Below are 17,676 nucleotides of genomic sequence, written 5' to 3' on the forward strand. Positions count from 1 at the left end.
TACCCCTGAAGTTCACAGAACAAGGGGAGGGCTTTCCTGATAATTGAGGTAGTGGTAGAGGAAAGGGAATTGGGACTTGATATCAGGGGCGTAGCCAGACTTCAGCGGGAGGGGGGGTCCAGAGCCCGAGGTGAGGGGGCACATTTTAACCTCCCGCCGTCGCCAGCCGAGGTCCTCTTTTTCTCTCAAAAAGCTTCCTTCTGTTTCTGACGCCCTGCAAACCCCAGCCCATTTGAAATCATTGTTTTTTTGGTTCCTGATCCCCTCAAGGTTTCTGACAAACTTAGCCATTGTAACAGAAGTAGTGAGAGGTTACAGCAATGATTCCTAAACCTGAATATTCATGAGAGATTTGCATACACTCTTTCCTTGGTATGCAAATCTCTCATGAATATTCATTGTGTATATCATGAAAACCTGACTGGCTGAGGTGTCTCCAGGACCAGGTTTGGGAACCAGTGGGTTACAGGAATTGCTTAGGCTTTTGCATCCCCTTAAAGCATCCTCTGGTCAAGTGTATTAGCACACTGTTGCGTCTAAGGAGAAAGAAAGAGGTTAAGCAGCTTTTGGAGAGCAGCAAGGGAGCCCTGGTCTTGTAGAGAAAGAAAGGAATGCAGTGACTGATTATCCATTGGATCTCGGCGAGGAGGGCCTGTGGCCAGAAGAAACTGCATTTGTGACCACTTGAGAAGTCAATCAAGTTCTGATAGGCATTCAAGAGAAAAAAGCGAGAAATTTCTTGGGATTTGGACAGTCCTCGGTCGATTAAGTGACTGCTGCCATTTTTGCTCTATGCCTTACTATTATGATTTTGTTTTGTTGTGGTAACGTGAACCACACAGTGGGTTAAGATGAACCAAATATTTAAAGTACCAAGTAGGGGTCCTGTTCACCTCACAGGTGGGGAGAAAAATAAACGCAAAATGTTCCTTAGATGTAACAAGGTTCTCTAGTGGCCTACTCCTGCAAGGTCACATTGTACATTATTGTCTCCCAGCACGAAAGTATGCTTTACTTATCTTTGTCCTGGTTCCCCAGAGTTACCAATGTAGTCTCTAGCAGTTACTTGGGTTAAAAATCCAAATTTGCAAGGTTCTGAGTTGGACCTGGCCTGCCTGACTAACAGCTGCAGTTCGCACATAGGCGGAGGCAGTTGAGTGTCGCCGCTTCCCTGTGGGCCTCTCTACCTAGTGCTTCCCTGAGCTTTTATACTTCTGGACCATGCTCTCCTGACTCCGCCCCTCCCATGTCACTCCCATGCAGGGCTCAGCATAGAGACTCCCTGAATTAATTTGTTTAACGGTATGAAGACCTTAAAATGTAAACCAATATCTCCTCAGCAAATCAGAACAACTAGTGGATCCACTTTCATTTTAACTACCACATTATTTTTTAAAAATATTTCTGTTAGTGACAGACTTTAAAATAAAAAGTAGAACATTTCCCATGGCCTTCCTCTCCTTCTCCTAGTGATAGCATATAAACCCTGCTCCTGCTAGGTTACACTGACAATTTAAAAGATCTTTTTAAAATAGACTGCTTAAGCAATCTTCATTCCATTTTTTTTCTTAACATTTTACAACTCGGGTAAATTGTGGTTTGGGTGTGCTTTATAATTTGCATGGGTGCAAAATACCCATGTGTTTACACTTGCTAACTAGTGTAGATATCTTTTGAGTTCAGATCAGTGGTGTAGCTCCCCACCAAAGTCTGATGGATTGGTTGGTGAGGATCCCCAAGCCACGCCAGCAGAAGCCTTCCTTTAGCGATGTTTGCCGATTCACTGCCTGCCCCCCTCCCCCGTGTGCATGCTCTGTTTTAGTGAAATTGAGCACGAGCGAGGCTTTGCCAAAGAGATTTCTGATCTGCCCATGGCTATGCCCAGAGAGAGAATGGGGAGGGACAGCGCTGCACCCTTCTCCTTGCTTGACTGCACTATCATCTACATTTTCCTGGAGGTCGTGCAATATGGGGTTACCAGAATAGGAAGGAATATGAATCACTTGGCCTCTTTTTTTTTTTTTTTTTTTTTTTTTCCCCTAGGAAAAACTGCAAGCTTTGTTTCCACTTCAGTGTGCAATGCACTTCTAGGCAATAGGAGAAGGCGAAAGGGATAGCAATTCTCGTGGCTAAATTATTGGTTGAATTGCCTTCAGTAGTTCCTTGTTCACTGTCTGGATCCATGTTGTTAGTCTTGCCTTTTTCTCCTTAGAAAGTGGCTCAGAAGCCCCATCTTAGATGGGATTCTTACACCTGGTAGGTAACAAGGAATAAGTGCATTGACTGTATAGCAGTGCAGCTGCAACCATCCCTTTCCATGAGAGTTACTTTTCTGGTCTAGTGACGTAGGGAATGGCTTGGTCTACGGAGCAGCTCTTATTTCACTGAGGGTGGCAGACAATCCACCCTCCCTCAACATGTAATTAAACTCTGGAATTCGTTGCCAGAGAATGTAGTAAAAGCAGTTAGCTAGTTGGCTTCCTAAAAGAAAAGTCCATAGACCATTATTAAAATGGACTTGGGGAAAATCCACTGCTTATTTCTAGGATAAGCAGCATAAAATGTATTGTACTTTTTGGGGATTTTGCCAGATACTTGTGACTTGGATTGGCCACTGTTAGAAACAGGATGCTGGGCTTGATGGACCTTCGGTCTGGCCCAGTATTGCATGCGAATCTCAGGATAATGCCCAACTTCTGATGTGCTAATTTGGGTGCCTTTTATAGAATCCAAGGCTATATGCTTGAGTGCAAACCCCTCCTGAATGCTCTCCATGGAAGCACATTTTCAAAATATAAGTAAATTTGCACACATGTACCTTAGTTTGTTTGCAAATAGGGGCAGACAGTTTTGTAGAAGCCTATTTTTGCAGACAAAAACATGGAGGAGTAGCCTGGTAGTTAGTTCAGCAGACTTTGATCCAGGGGAACTGGGTTTGATTCCCACTGCAGCTCCGTGTGACTCTGGGCAAGTCAGTTAACCCTCCATTGCCCCAGGTACAAAATAAGTACCTGTATATAGTATGTAAACCACTTTGATGGTAGCCATAGAAGGGCGGTATATCAAGACGCACCCTTTCCCTTTTCTTGCTACCCCAAAAATGCCTTTGAAAAATAAATTGATGAGCAGCATAAGGAGGGTAAATTGCTTTTTGAGTGATCTCGAGCCATCTAGAAAGTCTTAAGTAAATTCTAACATTCTAGTACTTAATATTTGTTGCCTGACCAATGCATTCTACAAGACATTTAAGTACTGTAATAAAATGAGTGGCACAACTTTAGTGCATCAGGTTTATAAAGATGTGATTTGGGGCAATGAAGTCTTCCCCCCCCCCCCCCCCCCACCCGGTGGACAGTAGGAAAACATTTTGTAATTATTTTTGTCTATTTTCTTGCAGCTGGTGCTTTAAAACCTCTTCAGAATTCACAGCTGTTAAATCGAATTGAGCCATTTCCATCTGTGCAAGGAAAGGACCCTACATGCTTTTCCGAAAGACAGGTAGCTAGATTCAATAGCTGTTTGACCAAGAAAACCCGAAAGAGTGTGTTATTTGGGTATGGGAGACCACAGTTAACCTCCAAATCTGATTTCAGAATTGTAGATCTATGGGGTGCGGGGAGTGGTGGGGTTTGGAATGTGGGTGCGGCTTACATTTTGGGGTGGGATTGGGGGGTATTGAGGATAAGAGAGGGACAGGCTGGATCAGATGAGGTGCTTCAGGGGAGAGTTGGAAGGACCATAGTGGGAGAGGATTGAAAGGGGGGGGGCATTCTATAGGGATCAGAGTGGGCCTGGAATGGGGGGTTACATCAGATTGGCAACCCAGAAGTTATACAGGTGCCAGCATCCACATAGCTAAGTGACTAAAGTTAGGGCTGCTATTTATTTGGTCTCTTTGGTAGTTTAGCCATATTGGCAGCAAGCCTGCTGGGTGTGATTTAAGCAGGCAGGAGCCTCTCCTACCTACTTATATTACTTTGAATATTGGGTGGTTTAGGTCTGACCTGATAGCAAGTTTGTTAGCATAGTGTTTTCTTGTTCAACAACTTAGATCTTCCATGAGAGAACTTGCTTTACTTTGCTCTAATTTCAGCGTCCTATCCATGGATCCTAAGACCTATTAAAATAACCTTTTATTCTGTATGTGTTTCTTCTAGAGTTCAGTTACAACCAAAGCTCAGGATTTCAACTTGAAACCATCTCAGGCATCCACTTATTCAGGAGAGTCTAATAAGTAAGTGAGGGTTCTACAGATTGTATCACAGTTTATTTTAGTTCTTAACATTTTACTGGATGACTGAATGCATTTTTGAAATTTTTCTTTTCCTGCAGAGAGCAGAGGGTGGTGCTTATTTCAAGGTCAGCTACTTCTGTGCTTCCATCATCAAGTAGTGAATTCAAACAAGTTCCAATGTACTGTAAAATCAACCTTATTAGTGGAGATTCTGAATTATCATTTGAAGAATTTCGAGCCATTGTTTATAAGAAGAAATATGAGCAACAACAAAAACTGAAGCAATGGGGTACATTTTTATGTATGTATTTTCTGCTGAATTACCTTTCAATTTTCTTTTGTGGTCTTTATATAAAAATAAATACAGAAACATTAAGGCTAGGAAGTTCCAGTAACCTAATCTTCTTTGGCTTGGCTGAATAACACAACACTTGCTTCAACAGGAGAACATGGATGATAGAAGCTCTCTTAAATGGAGAGAGCTTTATCAGGAGATGAATGCAAGAAATTGTGTTAACAATTCATAGCTTCAGCACTACAGAATTTAATATCAGAAATCTCTATGCTTGGTTTAATGACCTCATGTTCACTTTGGATTTATCTTAACGCCTGGCCACATGATGTTTCAAGAGGCATACCTAGACCAGGAGTAATTCAGTCCTTAGAACATGTAAGAGTGAAGCCTATGCTGCATCCCTTAGCAGCAGGAAGGATATGTTGGAAGAGGTGGTGCATGCAGGGCATTCAAGAATCTATGGGCTCAAAAGCTTGATGGTGCATTCCTTGTCATCAAGCAGATGAAGCCATTACGTATGGGTTGTGTCCATCAACCAGCAGGGGGAGATAGAGAGCACTCAACTTTTCACAGTGCCTCATGGCCAGCTAGCTCCACTGCCTCTTCAGTATTCTCTATCTCCCCAAGCAGGGTGGCAGCAGCTTCTTCAAGCTCCATCAAAAATCTGCCTGGGGGTGGCTCCTGGCTTGCCAGTTGTTAGCTGGGGTGTTAGAGGCTATAGCAGCTTCACTTTGAAGGCACATAGGTCAGCCCTTTCCCTGCCTTACCCATGCCCCCGTGGATGTGGACATATTAGCTTGCTTTTCCCTGTCCTTTCCCACTCAGTGGATGCAGGCACATTGGTTCGTCTTTCCCTGCCTTTCCCACTTATCTGAGCCTCCGGAGTGTTTTTTATTTACCTCTTTTGCCTCTGCTTTCCTCGCAGCGTTAAAAAAAAATAAAAAATAAAAAAATAATAATTAAAGTCGCATCGTGCTTTAGCGCAGCGATCTTGGAAAAGAGGTTTTTTTCTTGAGATCCTTTTGCAGGACCGGAGCTGTGATACTCGGTCTAATGAGGTAAGAGTGTTTTCTGACTCCTCCGGGGTGGGCCCACGATCGGGACATTTTTGGTGCGAATGCCAAAGTCCCGTGCTTCTTCAGCAGACGGAGGGATCCTCGCTCTGCCGGGTTGGATGGCTTGGCTCAACCGTGGCCCTTGATAGGGCGATTGCTCCTGCGAATTCGGCTGCATCCGGGAGAAGTGGTGCTCATCGCTCCGGATTGGCCCAGGAGGCCTTGGTATGCAGACCTCCGACAGATGCTGTTGGAGGCTCCCTTTCCGTTACCTCTGGTTCCGCACCTGTTGTCACAGGGTCCGGTGGCCATGGAGGACGCCTGCCGCTTTGGTCTTATGGCATGGCAATTGAGAGGGCGCAATTAAGAGATAAAGGCTACTCAAATAAGGTAATTTCCACTCTCCTGCAGGCCCGTAAGCGCTCCACTTCCATGGCTTATGCCAGGATTTGGCGCCAGTTTGAAGTCTGATGTGTTTCAAGAGCACTTTCTCCATTGCGGGCTCCTGTCTCGCCGATTCTGGACTTTTTGCAGGATGGTGTACACAAAGGCTTGGCCTATAATTCCCTGCGGGTGCAAGTGGCAGCATTGGCTTCCCTGCGTGGCAAGGTTGAAGGCGTGTCCTTAGCTGCTCATCCAGATGTGGCACGGTTTCTTAGAGGGGTGCTTCGGCTCCGTTCTCCCGTGCGGGCACCTTGTCCAGCTTGGAACCTGGGGTTAGTATTGAAGGCCCTTCAGGGGGCTCCCTTTGAGCCGCTTTGGCGTGCTTCAGAAAATGATTTGACACTGAAGGGCGTCTTTTTAGTGGCCATTACTTCGGCGAGATGGGTGTCAGAGCTCCAGACGCTGTCCTGTAGAGACCCTTTTCTGCAATTCTCAGAGTCAGGGGTCACGGTTTGGACCGTGCCTTCCTTCATGCCTAAGGTGGTTTCAGCGTTTCACCTAAACCAGCCTGTTTTTCTTCCCTCCTGTTGTTGAGGAGGAGTTTCCAGATTCATTTGGGCACTTGCACCTTTTGGATGTGCGCAGGACTCTGTTGCAGTATCTGCGAATTACAAATTCTTTCAGGACCTCTGATCATCTTTTTGTGCTGTTTGCAGGTCCTCGCAGAGGGTCTTCATTGTCTAAAGCCACTATTGCCCATTGGCTCAAAGAAGCTATCTTTTCAGCATATCTGCTGTCTGGCCGGGCTCCGCCTGAAGCCTTTAAGGCACATTCCACAAGAGCGATTTCCTTTTCCTGGGCGGAAACTGGAGCACTATCTCTTCATGAGATTTGCAGTGCTGCAACATGGGCTTCTAAGCTCTCTTTTGCCCAACATTACAGGCTGGATGTGGCTGCCAGGAGGGATGCGCGTTTTGGAGCACAGGTGCTAGCGCGTGGTGTGGCTTGTTTCCACCCTATTTAGGGATTGCTTTGTTACATCCCATACGTAATGGCTTCATCTGCTTGATGACAAGGAAGGGAAAATTAGGTTCTTACCATGATAATTTTCTTTCCTTTAGTCATAGCAGATGAAGCCATGAGCCCTCCTTGTATGATTGCCTGTATTGCAGTGATTCTGATTTTAGGTGCTGCTCTTGTTTCCTGAAGTTATATTCCTTCCTTGGGGAGTCGGAAAACAGTCTTCAGGATTCTTGTTACAGTTATAGGAGGATGAGTTCATTCCCTCCAGTTCATGTTTTGGGAGGATGAGTTTATTCCCTCTGTTTATACAAAGTGGAGGACGAGTTTATTCCCTCCAGGAGGATGAGTTCATTCCCTCCTTTTTTGAGTTCATGCCCTTGTTAAGGGGCCATCGTTCGCTGTGAGGAAAGTTCATGTTATTCCCATTGCGGTTTGCCATACTGCTTTGGAAGCTTCAAATACTGAAGAGGCAGTGGAGCTAGCTGGCCATGAGGCACTGTGAAAAGTTGAGTGCTCTCTATCTCCCCCTGCTGGTTGATGGACACAACCCATACGTAATGGCTTCATCTGCTATGACTAAAGGAAAGAAAAATTATCATGGTAAGAACCTAATTTTCCCTTACTGTTTTAATGCTGTCTATGCCAAGACCACGAAGAAGCAGCCTTGAAATAGAAGAGAGATGCTAGAGGAATGAAGAGATTCAAGATACTGTACTAATAGCAGTAGGAGGGAGATATTTTGTTCTTTTCCCTCCTAAAATGCTGCAGAGTATAGGCAGTTATCCCCCTCCCTCCAAACTATGCCTATGCTATACCTCTTTCCCTCACACTTCCAGGATCTTTCTGTCATAGTCCAACATCTCGACATCCCTTGTTCCTTCGCCTCCACCTGTATGATCAATTATCTCCCCACCCCCCCTTCTCTTCCTCTCTGCCTTGTCAATATCCAGCAGCTTGCGGCTTCACCACAGGTGGTCTGGCATCTCCCCTGTCTTTCCTTCCCCTTTTCCTTGCAGTTATCATTACCATCATTGACAACTGAAGTGAATCAGATGTTAAGTAGAGGTAAAAATATAATCTTACTTCAGTTTGATGTATCGGTCACCTCTGATACAGTAAATCATAGCAAATTAATTGATATCAGAACTGGATTTTGCTGCAACAATGCTCCAATGGTTTTGTACTCCAGTGGTTTTGTTCTTTCATAGTAAACGTGCAGTATTCTGTAACTAAGGATGGAGTGTTTTTCAGACTACTGGCAACCACAGTGCAGAGTCCCACGGGGTCCCCCATGTCCCCGTTGTGTTATAATATATATGCAAGCTCATTGGAAGTGTTTCATTGGAGGATGATATATTTTTTGGTTTCAGAGAGTTTGTTTTCTAGATTTTATCTTTGTTTAGACAAAATGAAATGTTGGTATTTCTCTGTTAATATTATACTGAATACATCATATAAGACAAAAGTTTTGTGGTTTAGTACAACTGATTCTAATATTCCTAGCTATATTACTTGCTCAGATGGCTCTCAGTTGGTGGCGGATCAAAAGTCAATAGTATTGGGAGTGATTTTAGATGACAATGAATGCCCAAATTTCTCTCTCAAGGTGGTGGGGTTTTCTTTTTTTTTTTTTTAATTTAAAAAGCTCTGACTGGTTTGTTCCTGTTGTATTTCTGATCGTTTTAGGGTGTTAGTACAATTGTTGATTTTATTGCAATTGGATTACTGCAACTTTATGCCAGAACCACTAAAAAGCAACTACAGAGATTGCAGTTGATTCAAAACACAAGTTCTAGGCTTATTTTTTGGAAAGCAAAATATGAGCATGTGTCGCCAGTGTAGGTTAGCTTACATTGGCTTCCGGTGCAAGAGAGATTTATTTTTAAGATATGCTGTTTTGTTGTTAAAATTTTAGAGGGATATTCAGTTGATTTAACTTTGAGTCACATTGGGAGTTAGAGATCAACAAATTTGTACATATCTTATATTGAGAGTTCCCTCGTTTAGAGGAATCAAGTTCAAAAATTTTCAGCAAAGGTCTATGCTTTTCAAATGGCAAAATTTTGAGATCTGCCTTGATGTTGAAACCTCTCTGTCTTGAGATGTCACATTCTCTGAGGACAAGCAGGCTGCTTGTTCTCACATGTGGGTCAACGTCTGCCCAGGAATCGGCAAATTTTTGCAAGCAAAAAAGGCAAGTTTTGCCAGAGTCTTCTGGCGCGCATGCGCGGACGACTTCCTGCCCGTTGCGTGAGCGTGCTTCCTCAGTTTTTTCTTGTCCATGACTAGAGAGACAGGGTTTTTTGGTTTCTCTTCGTTTGGCCCAGGAAAGAGTCTTTACGAAATTTATATATCTTTCTTTTTGACATTTCTTTAAAAAAAAAAAAATTACCTTCCCGTATTTTTCTTAGTTCTAATCCCTTTTTATAAGTTTTATTTCTTTTTCGACGCGGCCGGAGTTTAGGCCACTCGGTCAGGTTCTTCCCTTTTTCTTTTGTGCCCTTTTTTCATTCTACTGGCACAATCACGACACTTGATTTCACCAAAGCAGTTTTTCCTTCCATGTCATTGAAGACACCCAGCAGCTTCAAGCGTTGTACGCGGTGCAACCGGACTATCTCAGGTACCGATACCCATGCTTGGGGTATCCAGTGCCTTGGACCCGACTATGAAGAAACGGACTCAAGCGTCTCGAGAAGCCCAGCGAGAAACCTTTTAGGGCTCAGTCCGGTCCATCGACATCGACAGGTGCATCGACGTCAGGAAGAAAAGTAATGGCTGCTGAGAGACCAACTCGCGCTGGGAGCAGTGAGGCGTCGAGTGGATCTCCACCTGCCTCGAAGCCTCCTGTTATGTTGGACCCAGCCCCGAGGAGACGTGAGGAATCCACGTCTTCCTCATCGGTACCGAGATGTCTTGATGATAGGCGTCGAGTGAAGGCAAAGAAGCACCATCATCATTCTCTTTCGACACACGGTACCGGGAGCTCCGGAGCATCGAGAGTCTGCACCGGAGAAACGTCGTTCCCCCTTGATACAGGAGATGCCGATGCGTCAGTTTCCCAGTAGCCCGGTACCTGTTCCTGAGCCTCTACGGATTCTGAACCGCCTGTTCCACTGACCCTCGCAACCTTCTCTGATGGTGGCTCTCGACGAGCGCATCCGGGCCTTGTTTCCAGAACGTCTGGAGGGACTGCTACGACAGTCAGCTTCGGTGTCGGGGGTGCTTGCGCCTTCGCCTGGTGTGAGGTCCTCGACCACGATGCCGCTTGCGGCATCCACGTCGGCTGCCACCCAGGTCGACTCCCCTTTGACATCGGTGGAGGAAGCTTTGCCGCAGTTGGACCGGGCATCGGCCTCTCGACATCGCCATAGAGGACATTGTTCCTCGGCGTCGAGGCAGGTTCAGTGTTGAAGTACCTTGACACAGGCTTTATCCGACACTCAGCAGGAGTGTTCGTGGGAGTCAGAGGAAGATCCCAGGTACTTTTCTTCTGATCAGTCCTTTGGGATTCTCTCTGATCCTTCCCCTCTGCCAGAGAGGAGACTATCTCCACCGGAGAGTCTCTTTTGCCTCTTTCATCTGGGAAATGGCTACGGCTATTCCCTTCCCTGTGGAGGTTGAGGATGAGCCCAGGACTGAGATGCTCGAGGTCTTGGACTATTCTTCTCCACCTAAAGAGACTGTGACTTTGCATAAGGTACTGAAGGAAGTCCTTATGTGAAACTGGTCAGCCCCTCTGTCTGGCCCCGTGGTCCCGAAAAAAGCTGAATCCCAGTATCTGATCCACGGTGAATCTGGGTTGATGAGGTCTGTTACCCCACAATTTCATGGTGGTGGACTCCGCTCTCAAGAGAGTCCGGAGTACTAGAGACTTATGCTTTGGCACCCCTAGGCCGAGAGGCTAGAACTCTTGACTCTTTTGGGAGGAAGATGTACCAGGCTGCTATGCACGCCGCCAGAATCCAGTCTTACCAGCTCTTCATGAGCGTACAACTTGTGGGAATCGATACAACTGTCGAGCTTGGTTGATGCACTCCCTACAGAGCTGGCCAAGCCTTTTCGCCAGGTAGTCAGGCAGCAGAAGGCGTGTTGAAAGTTCCTGGCCAGGGGTACGTTTGACACTTTTGACGTGGCATCTAGAGTTGCTGCTCAAGGTATAGTGATGCACAGACTCTCATGGCTGCGTCTCTCTGACTTGGATCATTCTGTCCAGCAGCGAATGGCGGATGTTTCTTGCCCGGGGGGGGGGGGGGGGGGGGGGACAATCTTTTTGGAGAGAAAGTAGAGGATCTTGTTAATCAGATCAAGAAGCATAATGATGCTATGGATTCTCTCTCCCACCAAACGTCTTCTTCTACTGCCTCCTCATCTAGGAGGGTTTTTGGCGGGAAGAGAAAGTGCTCCCTATTCCTATTCTAGGTGTAGGTACACTCCTACTTCTTGGCAGCCTGCCCAGGCTCATCCCCAGCGTGCTCGTTTTCGTCAACAGTGTGTGACTAAGGCCCATACTGCTCCCCAGCAAAAGCAAGGGGCGGGCTTTGGACTGGCTCCAGTTAATCCAACTGTCCACCGTCTTCCGGAATTCTCTGCAGTGGTGGGCGATTCGATCCAATCTGACCTTGGGGCGTCCATTCCAAATTCCTCAGCCACAAAAAGTGCTGACGATGGATGCATCCCTCCTGGGGTAGGGAGCTCATGTAGATGGGCTTCACATTCACTGGATTAGGAACTGGTTGACGGACAGACGTCAGAGGGTGGTGGTAAATGGAATTCACTTGGAGGAGGGAAAAGTGAGTAGTGGAGTGCCTCAGGGATCGGTGCTGGGGCCGATTCTGTTCAATATATTTGTGAGGGGCATTGCTGAAGGGTTAGAAGGTAAAGTTTGCCTTTTTGCAGATGATACTAAAATTTGTAACAGAGTGGACACCCGGGAGGGAGTGGAAAACATGAAAAAGGACCTTCGGAAGCTAGAAGAATGGTCTAAGGTTTGGCAATTAAAATTCAATGCAAAGTGATGCACTTAGGGTGTAGAAATCCACGGGAGACGTATGTGTTAAGCGGGGAGAGTCTGATATGTACTGAGGGGGAGAGGGATCTTGGGGTGATAGTATCTGAGGATCTGAAGGCGACGAAACAGTGCGACAAGGCGGTGGCCGTAGCTAGAAGGTTGCTAGGATGTATAGAGAGAGTTGTGACCAGCAGAAGAAAAGAGGTGTTGATGTTCCTGTACAAGTCATTGGTGAGGCCACACCTGGAGTATTGTGTTCAGTTTTGGAGGCCGTATCTTGCAAAGGATGTAAAAAGAATTGAAGCGGTGCAAAGAAACGCTACAAAAATGGTATGTGATTTGCGTTACAAGGTGTATGAGGAGAGACTTGCGCACCTGAACATGTATACCCTGGAGGAGAGGAGAAACAGGGGTGATATGATACAGACGTTCAAATATTTGAAAGGTATAAATCCGCAAACTAACCTTTTCCGGAGATGGGAAGGCGGTAAAACGAGAGGACATGAAATGAGATTGAAGGGGGGACAGACTCAAGAAAAATGTGAAGAAATATTTTTTCACGGAGAGAGTGGTGGATGCTTGGAATGCCCTCCCGCGGGAGGTGGTATAGATGAAAACGGTAACTGAATTCAAAAATGCGTGGGATAACATAAATGGATTCTCAGAAGCTTAGCCGAGATTGGGTGGCAGAGCCATTGGGGGGAGGTGGACCTGGTTCTGGTCAGACTTCTACGGTCTGTGCCCTGAAAATGGCAGAATCAAATCAAGGTCAGGTAAACACGTAAAGTCGCACAGGAGTGGAGGAGTGGCCTAGTGGTTAGGGTGGTGGACTTTGGTCCTGAGGTACTGAGTTCAATTCCCACTTCAGGCACAGGCAGCTCCTTGTGACTCTGGGCAAGTCACTTAACCCTCCATTGCCCCATGTAAGTTGCATTGAGCCTGCCATGAGTGGGAAAGTGTGGGGTACAAATGTTAAAAAAAAAAAAAAAAATGAGTTTAAATTGTTGGGCAGACTAGATGGACCGTGCAGGTCTTTTTCTGCCGTCATCTACTATTTTACAATGCTTTAAAAATTAAAATATTTATTATCATCCAAGACTCGAATGTCTAGAAATTTTTTTTTTTTTTGTCTCCTTTGCTGTGTTCGTTTGCCTGCTTGGACTGTAAGGGTTGATTCTTCTGTGTGTCCATCTGGGTTGAGGAGCAGTCGCTTTTATACTTTAACATGTGTAACATCTTTGATGAGGACTCTCTCCTCTCCTCCCATGGTTTTCCCCATTTTATGTTATTACCCACCTCTTCCTCTATAACACAACCTAGTCTTGGACTACAAACCAAGATTTTCTGAAAATCTGGTTCAGGCTATTCTAGCTTGTCATAGAGCAATGTGAATGCTTTGTTCAGTTCCAGTAATTGTCAATGGTCCTAGAAAATGCTTAAAAGGACGTTATACACTTTTGTTTTACAGATGTTTTTTTTTTCTTTTACTACCACAACATTTACTTGTACTTCTAACATTTTGTACTTTCAGCATACCAGATTTTTATTTAAAATATTTTGCCTATAAGGATATAGACATGCTGTGTGGTGCTCTGGTATTTTGGTTTGTTTTTAATTTGGTGGCTAATATGTTAAGTAATGGCTATTTTACAGAGTATGTACCAGCAACTCTTAAGGTTCTCTTCATAGGATCAGATTTACAGAACCACCTGGACACAAACTTTCTCTTCTCTTTGGGAAAATGAAATGGCACAGCACTTCCAGCTTCTGTAACTGGCTTTGTTAATGTGATTTATACATAAGCATTCCATTTCTCTCTTCATTTTTTTTTGTCTAACAAGATGAGGAAAAAGAATACTTGAAAAAAGTACAAGCAGTAACCCTCCAGGAGCAACTTTTAATGGAGAAAATGGCAGTACTTGGCAAAGAGTTAGCAGCTAAAGAGAAGCACAAGGCAAAGTTGGAAAGTGTTCCACAGACTACACAGGTGAGAAGTTTGTTATATAGACTGTAACTATGTTAGTATCTGTTCAACAAATTTCCTTTCTTTAGTTTGCATTTTAGTCAGCATGGATTTAGATTGCAGCACAGTACTGAGATATCTGTTGCAAGTTCTGATGTCTGAGGTTAGAAGTTGCTGGAGTAAAGGGAAGCAGGTGACAGCTCTCCAATTTGACATCTCTGCAGCATTTGATGAATTGGGTGTTACTGGCACAGTGCTAAATTGGTTTACTGAATTTTTAATGGTAATAGAAATAAAACAAAACATCAAAACATAGAAAGAAACTAGGATAAGGGTTACCTTTTCTCTGTTTTGTTTTATTTCTATCTATACCTTTAAAAGTGGACTAACATGGCTACTACATCACTCTACTCAAGGAGAATTTTTAACTAAACTAAAAATATTTTGTAAAGAGAGGAGCAAAGGCATTTTGTCCTGGCAATCTTTTTGTGGAGTGCTACAGGGCTTGTCACTTCTCTACTGTTTAATGTTTATCTCCGCCCTTTGTGTAAATTGTTATCTGGGTATATTTATATTGACATGGGCTGATGACATTTTTTGTTAGGTCCTGAATTAAGTTCTTTTGAAGAAACTGCAAATTTTAAGTCGCGTTGTTTCTCTGGTTGACAGGTGACCTTTTTCAAACTATTTGAAGTTCAATAAATTGAAAACTAAAATCTTGAGGTTGAGCCCTGCCAGCCAGAGAATTAATTTTGGAGACTGGTAAAATATTAAATTAAAAAAGAACCAAGGGTGTGTGTTTAGAGTCTAGAAGAACACCTAACTTATAAATCTCATAACTTAAAAAAAATTTCTTAATTAAATTATTTATGTCAAGGGCTATTAATGTTGTTGGTTTTTTTTTAGGGTGTTACCAAAAGCTATACTCCTCCCACAGTTAGATTATTGTAATTCTTTATATTGTACATTATCTTTGAAATTGCAGCAAAAGCTTCAATTCTTACTACTGTAGCTAGGTTTATTTTCTTTAAAGCTAAATTTGAAAGAGCTACTCCTGTCTTGAATTCCTTACATTGTTTGCCAATTAATTTGTGTATTGTATTTAAAATCTGTTGTTTGATTTTTAAATCTTTTTATGGATTGAATTCTGAAGGTATTAGGATTCTAAATATTCCTAATTATGTATTTGTTGTATGTGAGATTCATAAACTGAAACTTTAGTTTTCTTTCTTTAAAAAGAGTTCGACAAAGGAGACAGATTGAATTATCTTTCCCCTTTCAAGGGGCTAGGGTTTGCAATAGTCTTCTGAGACAGACTAGAGAATTACTGTGTTATCTACTTTTTTTGAAAGCATTTGAAACATATATTTGCTCTCTAATTCAATATCTAATGGTTGTGATTCCCTTTAGTGTTGAGGTCTCTTTATCTGTAATCCGCTTTGAATTTTTACTCTAAAGAAACAAGTGGTATATACGTTTGCAAATGGAATGGAACAAAGAAAGTCGTCTCAAATAAATTTGTAGTACATTACGGGGCAATTCTATAACAAGGCACCTACATTTATGCTGTACTTTGTGTGCATAAGTGTATAGAATACTGTTGCTTTTGCGGGTAAGTGTATACTTAACTACCATCAGCAAAATATCTAAGCTCTATTCTGTAAAGGTGTTCATAAGTTGTATAGTGTGTAATTACTAGGGGAATGTTCAAATGGGAGGGGCATGGGCTTTGCTGACACAGAATACTGTAAATTACTTGCATCCTTGCCACATCTAGGCCCCCCGCAGTTAACGCCAAACCTACGGCTGGTGTAACTGCAGGTGCCTATATATTAGTAATGCTGATGCCAGGTTACACTAGTATTCTCCACTTCAGTGGTTATCAACCTTTCTTCTGTTGTGACACACCTAACAGATAATGTTCACATGCATGACATACTGAACACTACAATTTGCAGCTTAACAAAGAAAAAAAAAAGGTATATATCATTTCACTGCTACTGATAATGATGCAAGAGAAATACAGATGCAATGATGGTAGCTTCTGGGATGCAGGAGAATGGTGCACCAGAGGCCTGCAACATTGCCGATAAAGAAGTGAGGGTCATAACCCCTCTCAAACTTACCTTTTTCCTGGTGGTCAGCTTAGCTGGCTTCTGTGCTGCATTGGTGCGGGTTGGGCCTCTATGGGTTTGTGTGCTCTCTGTGTTTCAGTGTGCTGCCTGGGTCTAGGGAGTGTGACATCATCAGGGAGGGCCTTGATAAGGAAGTGGTGTTCTTTCCTTCAAAGCCTTGGCAACGGTTGTGTTTGCTTTAGGTAGGGTGGTGCAGTGTGCACTTCTGACTTTGTGTCTAGTTTCCCTGCTTGCTTTTGCTAAGGTCCAGGTTAGTGTTAGTGCAGTGTGCACTGGTGTCTGTGTGTTTAGGTTTCCTGCTTTTCCCTCTTGGTTTTGGAAGCACCTTGATAGTTTGTGTCTAGCTTGCTAGAGTAGTGCTTAGGAAGCTTGTTAGTTTTGTGTTTAGCTTGTTAGTATAGGGCTTAGGAAGTCCTTTTGTTAGTGTAGGCCTAGGAGTGCCCTGGTTAGTCCAGTTCCTTGGAGCACTGCTGTCTCTTCTGTTTCCGGTCCTGGTCCCTGTGTCATCCGGTATCCGGTATGTCCTGTCGGCCACTCGAACCCAAGGGCTCAACCGTTGGGGGGGGGGGGGGGTAGTGGCCAAGCGCAGGTGAAGCTGTACGGACCAGTCCAGTGTGTTCCGGTCCGGTGTGTGTTCGTCTGGTGCGCTCCAGTCCAGTGTGTTCCGGTCCGGTGTGTGTTCCAGTCCTGTGTCCTCCAGTCCAGGGGATTGCAGTCCATGTGTTCCGGTTTGCTGGGCAGTGCCTGCAGTCCCTGCCTGTGTGCTTGCCCAATGTTGGTTGGTGGGTTTTGCCTGCTGCTGTCGCTCCTCGGCAGCAGCCCAAGGGCTCACGTTTGCTCCAGAGCCCAGCCCCGCGGGCTCTGAACCTGAGAACCCGACATCATCTCATTCATCTCAGAGGAGGTTAGTTGGAAGTTGCAGCCACACTCATGGGAGGGGTAGCTGCAACCTCAGGCCTTGATCTGGGACAGAGGTGTTATGACTTATTAGTTGCCTATCAGCCACATGGAAACTGATATTCTACACAACATTTGCATTATTAAATAAATACATTTACAAATGAGTACAGGTGCCCTGTGTATAAGTGGAGTGGAGGAGTGGCCTAGTGGTTAGAGCACCAGTCTTGCAATCCAGAGGTGGCCGGGTCAAATCCCACTGCTGCTGCTCCTTGTGATCTTGGGCAAGTCACTTAACCCTCCATTGCCTCAGGTTCAAACTTAGATTGTGAGCCCTCCTGGGACAGAGAAATATCCAGAGAACCTGAATGTAACTCACCTTGAGCTACTACTGAAAAAGGTGTGAGCAAAATCTAAAGAAATAAATAAGGCTGATGACAGAAGTAGGGACTAGTTATGGAGATTAACTATTTGACTTCCTGGTTCTCAACTCTCCCCAACCTACCATATATATGTTAAGAAAAGCACAAGGGTGCTGTCTGTGTTAAATATTTGGTGACACACACCAGTGTGTCCTGACACACTGATGGAGAACCACTGCTCTAATGGAATCTGGCCACCCAGATACCATTATGTGGAGGTGGTGGTTAGACAGGATCTTTGAGCAATTCATAGATCT

At 44.3% G+C, this 17,676-nt stretch overlaps 1 protein-coding gene across 1 annotated transcript in view; it reads left to right on the forward strand.

Annotated features, from left to right (window-relative positions):
* BUB1 (BUB1 mitotic checkpoint serine/threonine kinase) overlaps window positions 1-17,676 on the forward strand; it is a 189,241-nt gene that overhangs the window by 53,489 nt on the left and 118,076 nt on the right. The window contains 4 exon segments of the mRNA XM_030195939.1: window positions 3,398-3,498; window positions 4,158-4,234; window positions 4,333-4,523; window positions 13,844-13,989. Of these exon segments, the coding sequence (XP_030051799.1) occupies window positions 3,398-3,498; window positions 4,158-4,234; window positions 4,333-4,523; window positions 13,844-13,989 (515 nt within the window).

The sequence above is a fragment of the Microcaecilia unicolor genome, chromosome 3, assembly GCF_901765095.1.
Source record: "Microcaecilia unicolor chromosome 3, aMicUni1.1, whole genome shotgun sequence".
Classification (NCBI taxonomy): Eukaryota; Metazoa; Chordata; class Amphibia; order Gymnophiona; family Siphonopidae; genus Microcaecilia; species Microcaecilia unicolor.